The sequence below is a fragment of the Aptenodytes patagonicus genome, chromosome 7, assembly GCF_965638725.1.
Source record: "Aptenodytes patagonicus chromosome 7, bAptPat1.pri.cur, whole genome shotgun sequence".
NCBI classification, from domain to species: Eukaryota; Metazoa; Chordata; class Aves; order Sphenisciformes; family Spheniscidae; genus Aptenodytes; species Aptenodytes patagonicus.
In genome coordinates this window covers 555,228-576,819 of record NC_134955.1, presented here as the reverse complement: position 1 = coordinate 576,819, position 21,592 = coordinate 555,228, and the positions used below count along the sequence as shown (strand labels likewise).

Sequence of the window (21,592 nt, the reverse complement as noted above, 5' to 3'; positions counted from 1 at the left end):
CTATCTGTTGCTGATTTCTAACCACTAAAGCGTATTTCGACGCGCAGCCAAAACGTGTCCAGACCATGCTGAGAAAATAAATCTGGCTCCACGTAAGAGTTCAAAGACGCCTTCGCAAAGCTGACAGGGAAAAAAAACACACCAAAGGGGCATATTAACAGCATTTCCCTTCCACCCCAGAGGCCTGAATGACATGTCCCAAGAACTTTTCAAGCTGCCTTGCCACTTCAACAGGATAAATGCCTGCAGCTCGTGACGCGGTAGAGCGCGTGAATGTTAAGCAGATCCAAATATCATAACCAAGTTGCTAAATCCCTTTGCTGGCCCTTGGGTCCCAACGAGAGAGTTTCGTGCACTTTTGTTTTTCCGCAGAAGCTGGCCGTCAGGAAGAAAGGACGCTGACGCTTACAATGTCTATCACACTTCATTAGGCTGCACAAATAATGGATCCTCACAACAGGAAGCTTTCATGCTGTGAGAAATGGCTTTGCTTGTGAAGCTTATTTTAGAACACAGAACAACTTGCCAAGGGAAGGAAGAGGAACCCCATCATGTAGGTAATTTAAAACTCGTCCAGACAGAGCTCTGGAGATACGCTGCAGAAAGCTGTCCTGTAGGCTGACCAGCGTGGGCCGTCTCCCCTTCAGTCACAAGGGTGTTCTTATTGTTGTCAGGATGCAAAACCCAAATCCAAGCACCTCGAAGCTGCAGACTTTGCATCCGAGCAGCCATGACCATCGCATCCCATTGGAGGGTTTAGAAGAACAGCATTAGCCTTTTAATGATTGAAACCTCGCTCCAAATGCAACTCTTGAAAGCATCTGTATCTGAGGGGTAGGAAAAAAACCCCCGCAGCCAGCGGGTTCACCAAATGAATTAAGGTGCCACGGTCCATTGCTCTTAAAAGGGCGAAGGATGAGGTCACGGCTGGGCTGACATTCAGCCAGGCCAGCAGTTCATTGATCTCTTGTGCAACAGCGCGTACCGTTTGCTGCCATGGCGCACACTTAATTAGGGCTTGGCTAAACATCTCCCTTCGCTCCTCCAGAGAGGTAACAGAAAGGGGGAGCGAGGGGTGTCTTGGGGGGACTGCACGGTCCGTCTGGGATCCGGAGAGCAGCAGAGCGAGGAATCCGGTCTGCTGCACCCAGGCATTCACGCTCAAAACAGGGGGATGCGAGAGCGACGCGAGGCCAAAGCAGAGCTGGCAGAGAAGCAGCGGCACCTCCCGACAACTCTTTCTGAGCAAACCTCTCGGCAGCCCGGCTGGCGAGAAAACAACGCTTCCTTATTGTGGAAAAACGTCAGCATTGCAAAGCCTGTTGTCCTTCTGCCGGGGAATGAAGCGGAGTCCTACCGACATTCTTCGAAAGCACGAGAGAAACCAGAACAGCCAGTGGTTTTGTGGCCAGCGGGCAGGGAGCTCGCGCTGGAATTCGGGTCTGACTCAGAGCAGACAGATGCCCTCTGCTCCGGCTCTCGAGCCACCCTCCGGGCAGAGAATCCTCACTTACAAAGTCAAACAGCACTGAGGGGAGATTATGGGGGACAAACGCTGCAGTTTTGCTTCAGAGGCGCTGGATGGCAGGAGCTCAGGCCTGGTTCTCGTCTAACCCACGTGGATGCCTAATCTTTAGAGGCTCTGGACAAAGCATCTCTCAAATTCCACCCTGATCTGACGTCCTGCCCAACAAGATGTTTTGTCCTAACAGATAAATTTCCACTATGAATCAGTGCTTAGGGAAAAAAAAAAAAAAAAAAGCCTGCTTTGTTGAGAAATTTCTGCTTGTAAACTATTTAAGCATGGCAAACCACATTTAGTAGCCAGAAAGAGGATCACAAGCAGCCACCCCCCAACACGTGAAGCCAAATGGAGACTCGCGACTTCACTCTGGAGAAGAACTGGGGATTTCTGCTTCCATTTGTAACATCAAAAAACTTTTTCTTTAAATTCCCCTGAAGAAAATGTCAAAAATAATCCTCTTTTGCCACAGTCTGAATGCATCATTTCAATAAAACCTGAATATTTTGCTCTAATTTTATATTATAAAACTTTCAAAACAAAACCCAGGACTTCCTGACGTTGGTTGAATTTTCCCTTCCTGCATTTTTCTCCCCCAAAAATGCTGTGAAGCCACCCTAATTTCATATAGTATCTCATCTAATCCAGTAATCTTGGATTAGAATTACATTTCCCAAGGGCTTTTTTGGGGGGACCAGTTTTACAGATCAACTTAAGACATCTGCTTTTTCTTTTGAACCAACACTGGGCTCTTCCTTCCATATTTCTGAGCCTTGAAGTCTCTCTTGTTATTTTCAAGGGTTTCTCCATAACCAGGAAGGACAGAAAATTCCCCCTACATCCTCTTAAAGCCAAGACGTGCATGCTGTTTCTTAGTCCCAGCACTCACATGCCTTAAGAAACACAGAGGGACTGTGAGGTTTCCAGTAAAATTGCTTCAGCTGGCAATGCTGCTTCCGCTGTGGACTGTGAACAATCTGTAACTGGAAGGCAGTCGCTGTGACAGTCTTCATGCCAGCCCACAACATATTGCGACCCACTGCTACTGCTGGGATCTGTGGTCCCAGCGCAGAACTGGAGCCACTTTGCGGGGTGGGGGGAAGAGGTGGGAGATGATTTTTGGAGGAGAGGTCCCCCCACTGCCTTCCATGTGTAAGAGCTTGGAAACAAGGATGCAACGATCAAAGCTGGTCGCAGAAAGGTGCCTGCCTTCATATTACCATTAGCTGTTTAAAATCTAGGTGTCCAACCTCCTTGTACAGTCAGTACAGAAGGAACAGCATCTCCCAAGGGCTGTTCCTGCCAGACTGTCCTAAAGGGGAAGAGATGAGTCAGCCTCTGCAGATGACCATCTCTCTCCAGCGACTAGAGAGCTAGCTTAACCCACACACACCTGGATCTTTCTTCTAGCTGAAGTCAGGCGAGATGAAATGCAGCCTGAGCCATCAAGCTTGCTGTTTATGGCACCTAAAGTGATCTCCTGAAGGTTTATATGGACTTGTGAGATTTGAAAGACAGGAACAGGACAAACCCCAGATATAGTTATGTTCAAAACTAGCATTTCCTTCAGTACAGGGTTGCGGGCAACCTTGGTCCTATGAAGGAGCCACAGTGGGGGTGCCTAAGGACACCCCTATGCAGACTTTCCTCCTGACTCATTTGAAGCAAGGTATTCCCTAGAGAAGTGACAAGGTGAGCAGGGCCCACTTATCACTTCTCATGGTAGCTGTAGGGAATCTGATAGCTACCCTGAGAGCCTGCTGAAAGCTCTAGGAAACTCCTCCTGGTTGTTATTACAGTCCAGAAACACATGCAGACCTTGGCTGAATAAGCCTGCTGAATCTGGCCTCCCACATGCTGCTCAGTAAGTGGCAGTGCTCAACTTGCAGACGAAGTGGAGAGAAAATACTGAGACCTAGACATGAAAATATACTCAGTAGGTCAAACACCAAGCCTGTGAAATGGGCATGAAATCACTCCTGAGCCACTGGTATCCGTTATTTTGATGGTATTATACACACAGACAATTTATTGCTATGCAATAGACTCTTTGGCTCACCTTTAAGAGGGTAATTTCTCAGCTGCATCTCCTGTTGCTAATCTTTAAGAAGGATTTTCACCACTTAACATGATCTGGGAGTAGGTTTGGGATCCTGCAGTCATCTTGTTTCACCGCTCTCTTCAGTCCCATGTTTGCTGTGGGCAACGCTGTACCCCAGGATATTCCCTGAAGCTATACAATGCCAGGAATTATATGAACAGAGCAGCAGGGCTTTTGTCAGGAGAGGAAAAGGGACAGGGGGCAAAATTACACTGAGCACTCTTAAAAACACCTCACCTATTCACAGCGATGTAACTGCAGTCTGTGGAGAGCAACGAGTGTTTCCAGAGGGCAAATCAGCTCACCCAAACACGCTTGCCTCTCTTCTAGCCTTCAGTACACTCACAGTCCCAGGGTAGGGAAACTTGCAAGGACACGAATAACTAAGCACAGCAACAGGCTCTTTAAATTGACTAATTATACACATAGATTCTGCCTTCCAGGCTCAGAGCCTCACCTCTGGAACTGGGGAGGTGGATGGCCCTTTTCTTCCACAACCGGTAAAGCCCAAGGGATTTTTAAGACACAGCTGAGAGCCTGAATTCCTAAAGTACATAGAGAGGTGTGCAGGCAAAGGTAGACCCAGTTGGCATGAAACAGCTTGACAGTTAGCAATGGATCCTGGGTTGTTTAAAACTCCTGACAAATAAACACCATCAAGGCTGAAATAATAGTTTAAAAAAAAAATTTAATTTTGTTTTTTTTTTTTTAAAAGAAAGTACATATAGATTTCCATTTCAACAACAGCAAGAAGTCCAGAACTTTCCAATGACAAGGCAGTTTTATTTCCATAATTGTCTAAAGCAATAATAAACCTAAGCCACACAACAGCCGATCAATCAATCATGACAAACAGGGGAAAATTTCTATGGTGTTTATCCGAAGGACAGTCTGTGGGTTCATGATGACTGAAAAAGAATGAAAAGAGGAAAAAAAAAAAAAGATCAGATGACAGCACAAAACCGTTGCGTACCTTTCGGAAGGCTCCTGCTGGCTTAGTTACATTAGTCTAAGGCATGCCAAGGCGTGACGGTTTCTAGGAGGGGGTGTGCTGGCAGATGCTGCCATGTTGGCAGGACAGCTGCATACCACTGGTATGGCATGAACAAGAGGTCTAGGCAGAGCTCCCGTGGGCCTGTGTCAGGCTGGTCAAGGTTTTAGCATCCGTTCCATAAAAAAAAAAAAAGGGTCATAATTTTTCTCTCCCTCAGTCATATCTGAGAAGGGGCAGTCACTTGGTAATCCAAAAGCCTGACACAGGATACTGTTAACACTTGCTAATATCTGTGATTACACATCCAACACTTAAGGCTTTGGAAAGAGAACAAGATTGCTTTTCTGCCCAGGATATTTTTTTCCAGCAAGGTCTTTTGCAAGGCCACCTAACAAAGGGTGCAGGACCAAGGGAATATTAAGTCACCATGCTCCGAACACAGTGAGCACACCTGGGGCAGCGGGCTGGGAAAGAGGTGCTGTGCCATGAGGGGTCCTGGGGACATGGTGAATGAGCCTCCTTCCCCAGGCACCACCCTTGTGTTATGATAGCCCCCCCTCCCGGATCCAGCAACAAAACAGCAAGGAAGGAAGCTCTGTGTTCTTTTCATCTTACTTTTCTTCCTTTGATAGTTGTGCCTCTTCCAAAAGCGCATGTTAATTTTTGGCCATGACTCCGTCTTTTCAATCACAGTAGCCTCCACGCGGACGAGATCTTTCCTTAAAAATAAATTTTAAAAGTATCACTTTTTAATTATTTACATTCTCCTCCTATTGGTGAGCAGGTTTCTGGGGAAAAAGCGACACACACATAACACACCCTGCCTTACAGAGCCCAGATCCACAGGAACTACAAAGTCACCATGACAGATTTCCCTCCTTCCAGGTTGTTGGCTTCACGGTGCAAAAACAAAAGCCTCAAGGTGCTGTACATGGATCAGCCAAGTGATGTGATAGTTTGCAGGGCAGTACCTCTCTGTCATGTGAGGGATAAGATCAGAAACAGCTAAGGAGGCAGTAGTAAGATGAACCTGCAGGAACTTGTAGGATTACAGTAAGATAAATTCCCCTGGCACGTTCACATGATCTTATGTGTCCTACTTTGCTTATGGTACAGGTTAAACCCACCCATGGCCCCTTCTCCTGTGCTATGCTGGTCAACACAGAAGTCCATCACAGAAAGAAAGTCTTCTCACCTTGCTCACCTGAGTAAGTCCTGGCAAAGCCTCAGTGAAAAGAGATTTGGCCCACCGTTTCTAGCAGGAAGCACAGCTAAATTTGCTGCTGGAGCAAGTCACTTCTCCTCCCACATGCCTCTCTTCTGCCTCCCACTCTTGGTCTGTCCTGCTTGTTTACCCCAAATTGGAAGAGAAGACGGGGACTCACTGAGAATTTCACATACTGCTCCCCGCCCTGCAGCTGGGGGAGTTCAGGTTGAGTGGTGAGACCACTCAAAGACTCGAATTATTTCTAGATCTCATTTCTACATATGGAAATTCTCAGCAAGTAAACATCCTCCCTCCCTGAGGATGGAGATGAAGAGAAGAATATAGCCTGTACTTCCTTCACAGGTGAGTAAAATCACAGAGTAATTCGTCCCTCCACATTACCTTACCAACACACACAAACACGCCTCCTGCCCACCCAGGGATTCCGCAGAGCTCCGAGAGAAGAAGTCCCACTGGAGTTAAAAAAAAGAGGGCTGGGATTTCTAGCTGCTATCTGAAAAACCCCAAAGCTAGAAAACAAGGTGGTCTGAAACACGCACTGGAGGACCAGCTACCTGCCTGCACAACAAGTCCTCTCTGGGAAGATAAGTGCCTCCAGACAAGAGCCAGACTAAAGCTTTGGAAAGCGTGGTTTTAATCAACAGCCACAATGGAGGAGGAAGAGACACTCTTTCATGCAGCGTCACTGCAGAATACCATTAAAAACTCATTAGCATGCCCACTTTGCTGCCGGAAGACATTTAAAGAACATTTTCCTGACAAACGACTCTGTCTGCACTTAAGGGGGGTAGAGGGGGGAAGCCCATCTAGCCTAACTGTTCCAGCAAGGTCACTAGGAGGCCAAAGGCTTTGAGATGTTTACCATCTCTCTTAACCTTTACCCTCTGGGGTGTAATATATATATCAGAGAGTGAATCCTTGAGGGAGGAGGAAAGGACAGCCAGAGGAGAAAACTGATGTATCTGTATTTAGTGACTAGCCCAGAAGAAAATAGGTGCAAGATAATCTAGATTTTAAGAGACCACTGGGTGACCCTGACATCCCAGCTAAAGGATGTTATCCAGATTCAGCCCAGTGATAGGATCCAACAGCACTACTGAAATACACAGCAAGCTTTGCAACGCTAGGAAAGAAACCAAAAAGTGAACTGCACTCCAGGGGCTGGCCGTGTTTTACCACTATAATTAGGGAGCTGTACTTTCTGGGTCTAATTCCTGCCCACTGAAGGCAAAGGGAAAGCTAAACTCCCACTGACTTCTCACAGGCTTGGACCGTAAAGGCATGTAAGAAACTCACTAATGATGATCACATGGGAAAACTGGAAAGCAGCCAGGCCAGATAAAGTGACCCGGTCACTGAAATCTCTGTGCTGCTCTCAGGAGAGCCAGGGTTCGCAGTAGCACAGCCAAGCTGTCCCTGATACAGCTCTCACCCCTGGACCGCACTAGCTGTCCTAGGCTAGTAGGAGTAGTATCCAGCCAAAAGGAAAAACATTGACACAGATCTGTAAATAAGTGTCCCCCCTCATTGCTCATACATGTTGACATGCTTTCAAGCAAAACTTTAAGGGTATTGTTGAGACAGTTGAGTATCCTAGCATGGCTTCACCCTGTGAATCAAAGTTCAAGGCCAGTGGGCCCCCGTGAGTCCTTCTCTGTTGGACAAAGCACTAGGACCTGCTGGTTGAGAGGCTGAAGCGCAGCAGAAACCAACTTGCTGGTGAAGTGCATAAGAACAGAAAAGTTCTCAGCAAAATAGAGCCCAAGAAAAAAAAGAAAATCTTTATCGAATGTTTTAGGTATGACTGGAATGTCCATAAAAATAAAAAGGGGGTCACACATTTCCCAGAGTCTGACATAGACAGTCAGGCCTGCTGCTTTCAGCAGCAAAATCTTTCATGACAAAGCACATCTATCAGATTTTTGCAGGAGGCAAGAAAAATTCATAGATCTGAAATCTCATAGATCTAAGTTGGGCTGAAAGCTATTGTCATTAAGCAGTGAAAAAGATCCAGGCAACCTACAACCCCAAAGGATCGTAACTCTTAGAGGTAATAATTTCAACTGACAAGCTCGCTCGCTCCCTGCAGAAGGTAACTGAATCCCAGCCTGGCTGTCTGGGAAAAGAACAGGTCCAAGGCCCTTTGTCATTTCCACTGAAGCCACTGCAAAAATGGGCAGGTAGCAGGAGAAAGAGCAGGGTTCATCTAGAGGAAGAGATTCCCATCAACTGTACTTTGTCTAGAAATAAGCTAAATTTTCTCATAGAGGCACCATTCATTTCACTCAGGTCTAAAACAGCTGAGGGCACTCAAGTGATGGCCTGAAATGCAAACCTGGTCAAGGTTATGCTCACTTCTAATCACAGCTTTAAAAGTGTACAACAATTTCTGCATTATACAGCTAAACAAAGTACAGCTGCATACTGCTTGATACCCTTGTGCCAATCAACCAGACAGCAAGTTACTTGAACAAACACAAAACCCAACAGATTCCAGAGCAGAAGCCAGCTAGAAGTTCCCAGAATAGCCTCTGCCACGCAGATATGTTTTGTTGCACTGTTGTTTTTTAAGGCTTTAGAGGACTGTCATCTTGGGAGGTATCTGACTGCTACAGAAAATTAAAACATGACCATCTGTCCAAAACAGGACAAGTTCCTACCCACCTCCAAGTTTGAACAGGGAGTGCAGCTGTAATAAACTTATGCAGACACTGATGCAAGCCTTCACTGATGCGTTTATTTTTAAAACAACAGAAAAACAAAACCGCCTTTGCATCCAAGCTCTTATCTCCCCTCCAAAATGTTTGTGGTTTAGGCACAACTGGGAACTATGTGAAAGAACTGCAGTCCACGTTGCCTGTGACACGCTGGGTTCTGCTTTCCTTTCCTCAGTCCATATCGGAGAGCTGGGGACTCGGGAGGTTTCCCTACAGCTCGGAGGGAGGATGGCACCTCCCCACCAGCCTTTCATTCTGCCTGGTCAGCCGCCTCCTCCTCCCGCTGATCCTCCTCTGCCAAAGTTACTGGAGTTCAAGCTAACGCTGGCAGATGTGCAGTTCGGTCTGCTTCAAGCAACTGACAATGCTTTCCACACACTTAGAGCACTTGCAGGAACCAAAGAGCTGTTTTTCTTCCTGTCCCAGAGCTCCTGGGTCTCGGGCCACATACCAACTCCAGCACACAAACTGAGAGTTGCAAAGAACCATCACCCCAGGGCCACTAGTTGAGAGAGCCAGGTGAAGGATGGTGCTCCTAAACTACCTGACACGGCATATCCCCATCTGCAGAACTTTGGCTCTTATTTGAATTTCTGCAAGATGACATTTCTAGTGCTAATAATGAGATTCCCCTTCCTAAAATCTTCCACAAGTGCAATATCTGGCAATAATTCAAAGACTCCCAAGGATCTGCTATTCCAGATCTATTTGCAGTGATGTTAAAAGGACTGGCAGCCCTCAAAATCCTGTCTAACGCAGTGAACCCGAGGCAGTTAACCACCAGTGCAACTAAAGTCATGTTATCAACCATGCAAGCATGTTACAAGTAACTCTTAAATACCAACAGCCCCCTGGTACCAGAGAAAACACTCAGAAGTGAAACCAATCTGAAACCATGTGGTATTTCTAACCTGAATCTACAAGCCACCAAGAAATAATTCTCAGACATACAAGTTCCTCCTTATCTGACCATCCTCTGCCAAAGTTGCTGCAGTTCAAGCTAACATGTAAATGCGCGGTTTAGCCTGCAACCAGACCAGATACTTAAGAGCACTTGCAACCTCTTGTCCTGGGGAAACAACAGTTCATGACTTTGCTTCTGGCTAGTGTTAAGAGCTGAGCACTAACACCTGCTCCACAACACCACTTTCTTTTGGTAAAGAAAAGGCTGAAGAACCAGGTGTTCTGCCAGTTTGTATAGCAAGTCTCACAGCATTGGGATGGAGATGGTGCCAAGGGGGTGAACTCCTCCTCCCCAGTTCTGTGATTGCTGGACTATGTGACTAGGAGGAAGGGAAAATTAGGAACCCTAAAGTTAAGATTAAGGCCTGCTGGGTTAAGACAAGGGCAAAAGGAAATGGGTTAAAAAACCCAAGTCAAATTAAGGGATTAAGGGATGGGAAAGGATTTCTGGGTTATTCCAAGATGACTATCACCGAAATTAGGGTAAGGGAGTAAGATGTTGAAGAGCAAGATTTACTGCTAGTTTGTGCAAGGCTTATACCATGGGAAAAGATCCAACCCAACAGAGGTGAATATCCTACAGTTACCTTAGAAATGGATACTGCTGCTCTATCCTGGCACTGCAGCAATGGTTAGAGTCAGCAGAGGCTGATGAGCTTGTTCTATTGGTGATTCTTTCAAAAGCCACGGGGCTGGGAAAAAAGCTAGTGCTGATAAATCCAGGTTTCTCTTCAGTTTCAGGGACTGTAGGAGCCCTAAAGCTACAATTAAGTACAAGTATTGTCTTGAAGACAATTCTTGTATGAGACATCTTACCCCAGGAGCGGCCTTCCGACAAGCGTGAAGTCGTCAGCACCAACCAGCAAAACCTACGGAAAATAAATCAGGCATATATCACCGGTTCATTGTCCCAGTAGAAATGCAGACAATAACTTCCAAATTCTACAGTCACCATAAAGGAGTCAAACTGCTTAAAAATAGGCCTTTACACAATTCAAACCTGACACTGTTACTAGAGGAGGACGGTGGGGAAAGGCAGCTAACAGGCAAGAAACAGATTCATTAAACAGACAGACAGTCTTCCAGGAGAGCTTATCCTACTAAAACATACTTTGTAAGTATCTTTCACACTGATCAAAACACACTGAACCTTTCTGTTCTGGCTCACCAACAGTTGTAAAAGATATGAAAAGCAATACAGGGAAGAATAACAATGTGCCTTGTGTGGGATCTGAATGAATGGCAGCTCCTAAAATCATTGGATTTTTATAGCAATTGCTACATATCCCAGTAGAGAAACACTTTGCTCATTCTCCTCCACGAGGCCTCAAGATGGGCAATAGAGAAATGAACATCTGGGGGGAGACTGACCACCCCCAGGGACCAGCCCTTTTGTTTCAGGGCATTTCAACCACTAAAGGACCAGAGAGGATATGGTGAGAAGAGGCAGCATTTCTTAGAGACCGCCTCCTTCCCCACACTAATTGTATGGCAGCAGTTAAAAGCAACACATAAACGGTCATGAGATGTTCTGACTTTTGTTTAGACAGATACTTGCCAGTGAAATCCCCAAAGGGTTATGGTGGTTAGGCAAGTTTTTCACCTTCTTCACTCCCATCCAGACCTTTGCATTCCTAGCTGGCTACTCCATGCAAATCACTCCTCTTTCTGTCGTATACAAGGATGCAGGACACAGCTGAAGGCATGCCTAAAACGCGGCCTCAAAACTGGGCTTCAAAGCAATGAATGAGTAGAAAAATCGCCCAGTTTGGCTCCTTAACTGCTTGCTTGGCTCTAACAACCAACATTAAGATTAAGCCAACAGAACCCCACTTCATAATCTTTCATTTAAGATTTGGATTAATGAGCCTCTACAAGTTCCTGCTAGTTAACCAAGGCTAAGGATAAAGATACTGAATTGCATCTTGGCAATTCTCTCCTACACACACCATCCCTCTCCCTCCACCCAACACACTCAGCGTGATAAGGATCTTGCAAAGCATTGAGCAGTGACAGTACCTCTGGGAGTACTGCAAGTATTTTGGGTGTTGGAGTCTCAAGGTAAACAGAGTCTTTAGCTGCTGTCTCTAGAAACAACAACTGTAATTTTCTTTTTTTGGATGAAGTTAGTACAACAAAAATCTGTCTCCTAACGGAGTCTGGCACAATTAATTCCAACCCTGTTCAACAGAAATCACAATAATATTATCACTAACAGAGCAACTGAAATTGGAACAAAACTAAGGCAAAGCAAATAGCTGGAGTAAGAACGGGAGATCCGACAGGAGCTCTTCAGGACGTGTTTTTAAAAACTGGTTATGGGTTTTGCCTCAAGGAATGTTCGCAGGCAATTTGCTCTGGCCCCATACACAGCACGGCATCACAGGCACTGTGGAAGCATGGCACATCACCTTTTCCATCCGGATTCGGTCTCCACATTCAGCCTCCAGTACGTTGTCCATCATAATCAAGTCTTCACTGGTTATTTTCCACTGCTTGCTGGCAAAGTGGACCACAGCAAAAAGCCTTCCGTACTGCCCCGTTGCGATCATCTTGTTCACCTTTTGTACCACTTCTGTTGGCAAACAGCAGGGAAGGAATCAGTGTAGAAAACCCAGCAAGGTGTGAAGTGCTGTTCAAAACTAATTCAGCCACGCTGCTCTCCCACCAAAACTCTTATCTTCTGGGAATCTTTAAGCAAGGATCAACAGCAATGTTGTTTCCTAAGATGCGTGAGCCTCCCTTTCGTCAACTTAATGACTTATTTGTATTTTAGTTGCTGGCAAACTCATGCATAAGTAAACACCTAGTATATATACTGTGCAGTTAATCTAAGACTGTTGACTTCTCAGCCTATTTCTTAGGCATCCTAAAATGCACTGTATTCAGATATAAAGCATCCCAGAAAAGAGCGCTTGTCCATGCATCCTACATTTGGAGGGGAGCTCCTCTCAATTTTCAAGTCATATGCAGAAGGCCTAGGACTCTGAATACTATGTAAGGCGCACAGGAACATCACGGAGAGTTTGGCAAAGTACACAGGAAAAAGGGCTCCAGCATACTAACAAAGCCTGGCCTGAGAACTTGTACCTGCAGCAAAGACAAGAGAGACCTTTCCCTCACTCTTTTCCAGAAAATCTCTCCCCATATGCACATGGATGCAGAGCAGGTGCCGGGAGCAGTACAAATAACAGGGACGAGGTCCTGCACATGAACAAACTCAGTTTTCTGTGATCAGCTTCCTGTGCAGTGAAGCCAAAACCAATTTTTATGGGAACATCAAAAGGTATTGCTTAATGAGTGCCATTCCACTGCCAAATAGCAGCTTTCCACCCTCCTGAGCTGTTCAGAAAAAGAACAACTTTTCTGTAACTGGAAAAATAGATTTTCTTCATTGTCCTTAAAAGCGGCTGAATCATTTTTTCTTGGAATGTAAACAAAACATCCATTTGGGACAGACAAGAATTTAGCAGCCAGTCAAACCAAACCCAGCCCTTACAGGAACACTCTGAAAGTGTCCAAGTTTCAACCCAGCAGATGCAAACTACTAAAAGTAGAGGTAAGAACAGAAATTATTTGCAAGGCAGTAGTTGCTGCAGTTCCCACTACGATGAAGAGTTTAGCTTCTGTGTTGCTGGAATTGCTGTCCCAGAAGAAAAATCCACTGTGTACTCTTTTCTCTGATTCACAGTGGTCCCCTCAAAAAGTCCAGAGAAAAATACAAACCCCTTCTCTTTGTTATGCCCTCAATGGCACAATGGGTACAATAAATTTCTTCCAGCTCTAAACTGCTGATCCAGGTATATCAGTAGTGCTGTGGTCAACATTTCAAAACCAAAAATTCAAAATGCTGGCCTACAATTTTCTCTTAGCAAAAAACACAGTCACGCTCTAACAAGGGTTATTTCCTTGTCAAATTTCAACATTCTACCCACAGGGCTTTCTCATCTTTTTGTAACCAAAAAAGGTACATTTTCTTCATTGTACTTGGGCTCTGAAGCTGTTGATAACTCTTCCAAACATCTCTAGTGACAGGAAACATCAAGTGATGTTACCATTTGATTGTTAGTATGGCTTGTATCTCAGCACCATGTGGAGCGACCCTTCCTAAAATATCCATAGCTGTTTCCGTAGCCAGCAGGAAAACAGAAGGGAGAATTCAAATACTCTCGCTATTGTTTGCTTTGGATAAGCACAGCCAGGAGATAATGATGCAAGGTCATAAACAGTAGGAGGTTACAAGGCACGGAAATCACAGCGGCCCCGAGGATCCCATGTGAATCAGTCAGGGGAACATGGGACCCTGTTCACCGCAGGGCTTCAGCAAATCCAACTGAGCAGTTTATGGTCCACTACTGGGTGAAATCATGCTCAGGGACAGAACACTCATCTGTCACATGAGCAATCCCAGGAGCGCAAAGGAGATAAAAAGCAGGATGAAAAACAGCCAGAGAGGAGACCTGGAGCAGAAGGCTCTCTCCAAAGCACATCACTCACACGGTTATTAACGCACTTCAGCCAGATGATAGGAGACTATCTGTAAAAAGGTGGACACAACTCGGCTTTTCTCCTCTCACTCTCTCCTTGTAAAAGAACTCCTCTCCTTTACTTCCTCGGTCTCTCCCATCTGAAGCAGAGAAGTCAGGTGCCTTTCATAGATGTCCCAGAGGCTAACGCAACGAGACAGTAAGACTGCCTGTTAATAACCACAGGAGCTCATTGCCTGCATGAAGCACACAACTGCTAATTGCCACCACCACAGCAACTGTAAAAGAAATTCACCCACTGGGGCTCATTACTGCCTAGTTCTGAGAAACATCCTGTACGTGTGTTGGCTTCCCCACTACCATCCCTAGCTCGGTCTGGATGACAACAGCCCCACCTGGGCAATATGAGGCTAGACACATACGCCCTCTCTGTATTTGATTTTCACATCCCCACCTGCCAGAGGAACCTGTGTCTGGTTACAAGTGGAAGACTGACATGTTCTAGTAAGGCTAAGCAGTGAGGATGGCTGCTGAACAGCTACGGGCACTTCACTCGCTGACTTTTGAGGCTGACCACTGCACAGTCCATGTGCTCCTTTCAGGAGGACCACTGGCTGCGTCAACGGTCCTGACTAGATGTGGGGACAAGAATGCATTCACTAACGTCATGTCACTTCCCAGCTGCTCATTGCCTTATGTCACACTTCTGTAGCTCTGTCATGTGCCCACCATCCAACTGCTTATGCTGGCTCTAGCATTCTTTTTCATGCACTAAAATACACCAGCTCTCTGATGTGCCCACCATCCAACTGCTTATGCTGGCTTTAGCTTTTTGATTTATCCATTAAAAGAAAAATAATTGTTTTCCCCTGTCCAAAAGGCTTGTTCCATGCTTTAGAAAGCAACACATCACATCAGGTCAGATTCTTCTGGGGGTGTTACAACCTGTCGTGCTGCCATAAACTAAGGAGACCTCATATTCCACCCAAATCTCCAATGCCAGCAGCTGGAGCACAAGTCCAGTGACATTAACTCATGCCAGAAATTAGACAAAAATGCGAAGAACAAAAACTAGCTCCAGTCATTGAAGGCGCTTATTTATGCTCAATCAGGCCACCAATGGCAATACTGGAGTGCTAGTCTTCACTTGGAGACTTAAGACCTTTACCTGCATGGTACTTCGCTTCTTCTACTGGATCTGGAAGTTCCACTTCAGGCCATGGGGGTGAAGTCAAAGAAGTTTTGGCAACAAGTCTGTGAATGATAAGGTAGGATTCACTTGTAGGAAACAGATATTGTCAAGAGATGTAAAACATGAAGAAAGGAAAAAAGGTAGAAGCTGGAGATGGAATAGAAAGTTGGGGGAGCAGAAGTTGTACAGACTTAATGATTTGTCAGTATGAAAGACTCAACCCAAAGCCCACTTGGGCCAGAAGGCAATTTCCCACATATCACGTTTCACTTTGTAGCAGCTCATGAGCAAGGTGAGGTTTTCTACTCCAGTCTTAAGTGTTACAGACAGAGGGTGGCAGGCAAGGCAAAAGCCATGTTACCTCCCTAGGACTTAATCCAATGGAGACCACTGGATATGGCAAAGTCCCCAGACCTTCCTCCCAGCACCTGGCAAAAGCACTCCAGTAGGACGAGAAATGCTGCAAAAGTGCTGAAGCTGCAGCCCGTATCAGAAGGCTGTTCAAAAACCTGCAGAAAACACTTGGTCTCATTTCCGAGTTCAACCTGCAAATGCTCTACCAAACATAGTCACCGCTCCCAGGGCTTAACGTCATTTAGGTCCACCATGAATTGCAGCAAGCTTAAAGAAAAAGGGATAAATGCCTCAGTGGTTGGTTTGCTTTACTCCCACCCTATCATAAAATTCAGTATGGGGAAATGGATTTGGTTTTTTTTTTTACTTCCCACTTCAGAATGTTATTTGACAGTTTGAAACAAAGGAAGAGTGCAGAAAGAAACAGACTGAAAATTCACGCAGGCTAGGTTATCACTTGTTCCTGATGTTGAGATCTGCAGCCGGATGTGCTAGTGGTGATCAAGCTCAGCGACCACCGGTGACTTTCCACCGCCTTGTTTTTACAGACTGGAATTTTGTCACCAAGTCCAATGGAAACCGACCTACCTTAAGCCTTGCTTACACCTGAGTTTTAGATAAAAGGCTCTTGTTAAGCTTTTCCAAGTTACCTCCACCACAGCTGAGAGGCTGAACGCGTTAACGCTCCTCAACCCACTTCAGCACCCAGTACAAAGCCCTGAAATTACCCAACAGTGGGGAGCATCCGGGAGCAGGCAACATGCCTTTGATGGGGAAGAAGGGCTAATGAGCATTCTTAAACCAGCCTTGAGCACTACATGAGTGACTCACATGCATCCTTTCTTTCCTCTGTTTTTTGAAGCTCTTCTCTGTTAAATAGATAGTTTAGAGAGGGCCTTAAGACCACAGCTGGGTTCTTTACAGGAGAGTTATGAGGCTGCTCTTCCTTTGTCACTTACAGCTGCATTCCCTGAATGGCAATAATAACGGCTTCTCCCACCCCCAGTACGATTCAGCATTTAATACCACAAACATTTAGCCCAAAAGCCTCTTCTGTGCCATTACCATGTCTGTCTACAATCAACAATACCACACTGGGGAGGGACTACGAGAGGCATCTAAGACGACTGCTCAGACCCATGCCTATCTTGGTTCAGGCTGACCACAGAAGGGAGCAGGAACATGCACTGTCCCGCTTCCATCCAGCCAAGCACAAGCATCATTCCTCATGATGACTTTGAGCACCAAGATACTTTGCTAAAAGGTGAAAATTAAATCCTTATTCTTCTTGAAAGGGTAGCTTCCACTGTTGTGATAGAGGATCGCTTTAACAACATCTCTTTTCAAACACTTTGCAACTGTACCGCTGACACAAGAGCCTCTCCATTTCAAAATGTTGCATCAGTCCCTGACGACCTTCCTGGTGACCAGCCCGGGGGACTCCCGAGCGTCACAGACACGTCCCTTTAGGATCATTCAGCACTGACACAATCACGGGAGCAACCACAACTCAAACTGCACCAGCACCTGAATGACAAATTCTGTGCAGAAGACATCTTACCTGAAGCCTGCTCTACTTTCTATACTTAGATGTTGCTCTCTTACTTACGGAAAATGGTATATGGCTGGCACAACACATGGCACCTTCAGTCTAGTGAATAAACTGGGGGCCTGAAGGCAAGCAGGCTACAGTATTGATACAGAACGAAAGACTGAAAACTGCCAGGGACGTTTCAGCTAGCAGCCAGCAACATGTTCTCATTAGCTATCATGGCGGATTCTTTCTGCTTTTCTCAAGATTATCACTGGGAGGGATCCTCTGCCTCAAAACTGAACTAATTCCTGACTGCCTCAAGCCCTCTACAGTCAGTACCGCAGGTATTCGCATGCACATGCTGCCTTCCTTGACAGCGGCAAAGACAGCACTAAATCATGAGAACCCCGTTTAAAACATCAAAGCTGAACAACAATTAACGCTGCTCAAATGTGCCACAGGGTATTGACTCAAAAATGAAACACTACGTGAAACTCACAGTGTGAGTTTGAGCAGAAAAAATGCAAATGGCACTTGCTTATAATTAGCTGTTTTTCAAGATTTCTAGGACAAGGAGCAACAACAAGGAGGAACAACAAGGAGGACCAGAGGCAGCTGTTTACATCTCTGCATAAGAGCCAGTTACAAAAACTATTGATTTGTTCCCAAAGAACTGGAGAGAAAAGCACCACTCTAACCAGGGACAGTACTTTCATCAGAACTGCGGTACACATTTCAGGGGGCAGGGAAAGGAGGCCCAAGGCCCATCCTGCAGCTTTCAGAGATTATCCCGAGAGGTGCCAAATGCCTTTACTCCAAAAGAGACACATGACCAAAAGGCATCAGATTATAGTTCCTCATTAAGCAAGAATCTACAATACCACGAAGACAATCTTAGATTTAAAGAGGAGGGAGATTCACCCCAGATCTCAATGAGATGACCAGAAAGGTATCGGTTTCCGAAATTTGAAGAGAAAGGTGCTGCTCAGTAAATACCGTCTCCATCACAAATGGCAAGATCAGAATTTCCTGTGCACTGAGATCCACACTTCCTATAAATAACACAGGATGCACAAACTGCCTAAAATATTCAGGAAAAAACATCAGATGCTAGTGAAAGGCGGCAAAATTAACACAACAACAGTTGCATTGGATCAGTTTACTCTGTAATGCCCAGCAATACCTCTCAAAGGGCTTTAATTTATGGAATCATAGAATAGTTTGGGTTGGAATGGACCTTTACAGGTCATCTAGTCCAACCCCCCTGCTGTGGGCAGGGACATCTTCAACTAGATCAGGTTGCTCAGAGCCCCGTCCAACCTGACCTTGGATGTTTCCAGGGATGGGGCATCCACCACCTCTCTGGGCAACCTGTCCCAGTGCTTCACCGCCCTCAGCGTAAAAAATTTCTTCCTTATATCTAGTCTAAATCTACCCCCCTTCAGTTTAAAGCCGTTCCCCCTTGTCCTGTCGCAACAGGCCCTGCTAAAAAGTTTGCCGCCACATTTTTTATAAGCCCCCTTTAAGTACTGACAGGCTGCAAGAAGGTCTCCCCGAAGCCTTCTCTTCTCCAGGCTGAACAACCCCAACTCTCTCAGCCTTTCTTCATAGCAGAGGTATTCCACCCCCCTCATCATTTTTGTGACCCTCAAAAAAAATTTAACAGAAACTTAAAGCACTTGCAAGCAAGTATATAACCACAAGCATCAAGGCTTCGTTGGTCTGTTGTGGGGTTTAGTAATAATGTTGGGCGCTGTGTCACAGAGGCAGAGATCCAAACTGTGTTCCCACGAGCGTGAGGACCGGTGGGAAGAGGCCACCCCCTGCACCCTTCAGCAGCGCAGAGGGAACGAGCAAATCTTGCCATTTTTCCCCGATGCTGCTCACAGGAGTTCTCTATTTCTGCAGTGTCCCCTCCTGGTTAAAGCAAGCAGCAGCACAGCCTGCAGCTCTCTCCAAGTACCTCTGCGTGAAATCCCAGCAGAGGAAACAAAATAAGACACAAGCAGCTCTCAAAGTGCTGAAACAAATGAAGCCTGAAGTTTCCTGGCTCGGTGTCCTGTAGTGCTTGGGCTGTTAATCACATTTTATGAAGACTGCAGTGCAGGCTCAGTATTTATCAGATATCGGAGACTCCAGGCAGAAGATGAATCTTGCCTGGGGAGTAGACTACCTGTACCTAAAAAGATGAGTGGCAGCTGAAGCCCTTTCTGCAGTTGAGGAGTTTGCAATGTCCTGACTTGAGTGGCTTCTCTGCTGTCTACTATGGGCTGAGCCCACACTGCAGCCCTTTTCTCAGTGGAGGATCTAATTATCTGTCTCTAGACTCTTGCTGCTTAACCTCACAAATCAATGGAAGCATCCTTCTAGCAAAGGTGACTGAAGGTAGGCAGAGAGTCCAAAACTTACTGGGAAGCGACAGACTGACAAAGGGGGCAGACGAGCCTTCTTTCCAAAGGAAAAACAAGCTGCCCTCCCACCCCCACCAAAGGTGGTCAGCATTTCAAGGGGCAAAAAAGCAAAGCAGAAAGTCATTTGACATTACCCTTGCTGCAGTGACGTGCTCTGGGAACTCTGGTGCCGAACCGCAGATGAAAGCAAGAAGGCTAAAAGGGAGAGAGGGGAAAAGAATTAAAAATAAGCAGCAACTGCTGGGCTTTTAGTCCCTGGTGAGGCAGCATTACAGCAACGCTGAAGTGTCACAGCACTGGTCAGCTTCGTGGTACCATTTTCCTGCCTGTAAAAGCTTTGTTCGGTTTTATCGTGACAGGCAAAGATAGAGGGAGAAGCCATACAAGATACAGGATAAGAGAAAGGCCTCCCACTGCAAACACACTTATTTCAAGTGACACTTCCAGCTAGACACGACAATTTAATATGGATCGACTCAGAGCATCCCACCTCTTTTGGAAAACAACGTGACTGAAAGGCAAAGAGGAGGAACAGGTGGCCTGAAGAACACTGGGGTGCACTCTCTTAATTCTGAGCACTAACTGATGCTGCCAGAAGGATCCTTTCCAGCCCTCTGGGCCCTCCAAAAAGGGGAGGGGAGCCATTACACAACATTTACCAGGTGACTCTCAGCAACTTCTACTAAGCCTTACAAAGTTTCCACTCCGAAGAGAGAAGGAAGACAAGGCGCGTTTCCAGTAACTCACTGGCCCTGTAGCTCCCAAGCAGGCACCGCAATGCCAAGTGAAACACAGTGAGCTGGAAGAGCGGGTCAGGTTCAGCAGATTTGGCTGTGACACTCCTGTGTCTGGGTTCTCACCACCCCAAACATGCCTTTTCCTTCTAGACAAGAGGAGCGGAGGAGCTACGTAGCTCAACAAGTAACAACAATGGAAGATGGGAATTAGAAAAACGTATTCACACTTTTCAGAGCTACATATACACGAGCTAACGTTCACCGAAACAGTGAAGCTGTGTTACTGTTCCAATACACAAATCTTCAAAGAATGAGTGGTTTACTACAACTTAAATTACACTTTGAGGGTAGCTTCAGCATTTTCTGGAAAGGAGCTGGACCCGCACACACTGTTAATCAGCAGAAAGAGATGAAGGCCTGAAAACACGTGCTCAGGGATTTATCCCTATGTTATCTCAGGGATAATATTCCTCTTCCTAGAGCAATGTGCTTAATTAAAAGACAGACCATGCACAGCTTCCTTGCAGGAACACTCCCTTTTTCACCCATCATCCGAAGCGTGACCGATACAAGGGACTAGCAAAACCCCTTAAAACCAAACGTACTTAACCACCTCACTTGCGGAAGCTGCAGTTCACTGAGGTTACACTCACCTGACACAGAAACCAAACCCTGATGTGAAGCCAGGGCCCCCGAGACCCCCCAGTCTGCTCCCGCGACACACACCCTGCCAGCTTCCCAGCCCAGCAAGGACGGGAGGAGGCTGATGGACTCCCTGCACACCCCCCATCCCCTGGATTTTGCTGAAAGGTTCACACCAGGCTAGAAAGAAGCGTGTGAAGTTGATTCTCCGTTTTGTTAACGTTTCCCCCCGCCGGCTGTCTGGCTGCTCCAAGGCTGATGCCGGTAAGGACCCGAGTCGCTCCTCTCGCGCCCCTTTCACCTCTGCAGCTTTCCCCCACGGGGAGAGCTCCGGGGCTCACCCGCCAGCTACGTGGCGTGGATAAACCAGAGCCACGAGCCGGCCGGCGGCTGGAGCACCCGCCCTGCGCGGGGAGGCGGCGGGGGCTCCGCTGGGCCCGCTGAGGGGCCGGGGCCCCCGGCCCAGCCCCACGGGGAGGCCGCGGAGGGGCCGGCCCGCGCCGTTCAAACTGCCGGCGGTGGAGACCCTACCCTGCCCCGCCGCCTCCCTCCTTCCTTCCCCCCCCCCCCGGCCCGAGCGGAGCTCGGAGCGTCCCGTCCCGCCCCGTCCCGTGTCACCTGCCGCCCGCCGCCGGGCCACCGCCGCCACCGCCGCCGCCATCGCGGTGACCCCCCCGACCCCCGCCCCGGAAGCGGAAGTGCCCGGCGGG

General features: G+C 46.7%; 1 protein-coding gene across 2 annotated transcripts; it reads right to left on the bottom strand.

Annotated features, from left to right (window-relative positions):
* Positions 1-4,385: 4,385 nt before the first annotated feature.
* MRPL21 (mitochondrial ribosomal protein L21) lies at positions 4,386-21,551 on the bottom strand. 2 transcript variants are annotated; one of them, XM_076343609.1, is made up of 7 exons: positions 21,501-21,551; positions 19,638-19,698; positions 15,181-15,266; positions 11,937-12,100; positions 10,342-10,394; positions 5,233-5,336; positions 4,386-4,531 (listed from the first exon to the last, which is right to left on the bottom strand). In XM_076343609.1, the coding sequence occupies exons 1-7, from the start codon at positions 21,541-21,543 to the stop codon at positions 4,467-4,469; spliced, it is 576 nt and encodes a 191-aa protein (XP_076199724.1). In that variant the 5' UTR covers positions 21,544-21,551; the 3' UTR covers positions 4,386-4,466. The 2 variants fall into 2 exon arrangements, with proteins under 2 accessions (XP_076199724.1, XP_076199726.1); XM_076343611.1 differs by lacking the exon at positions 19,638-19,698 and having other exon boundaries at positions 21,501-21,532.
* Between the last annotated feature and the right edge of the window lie 41 nt (positions 21,552-21,592).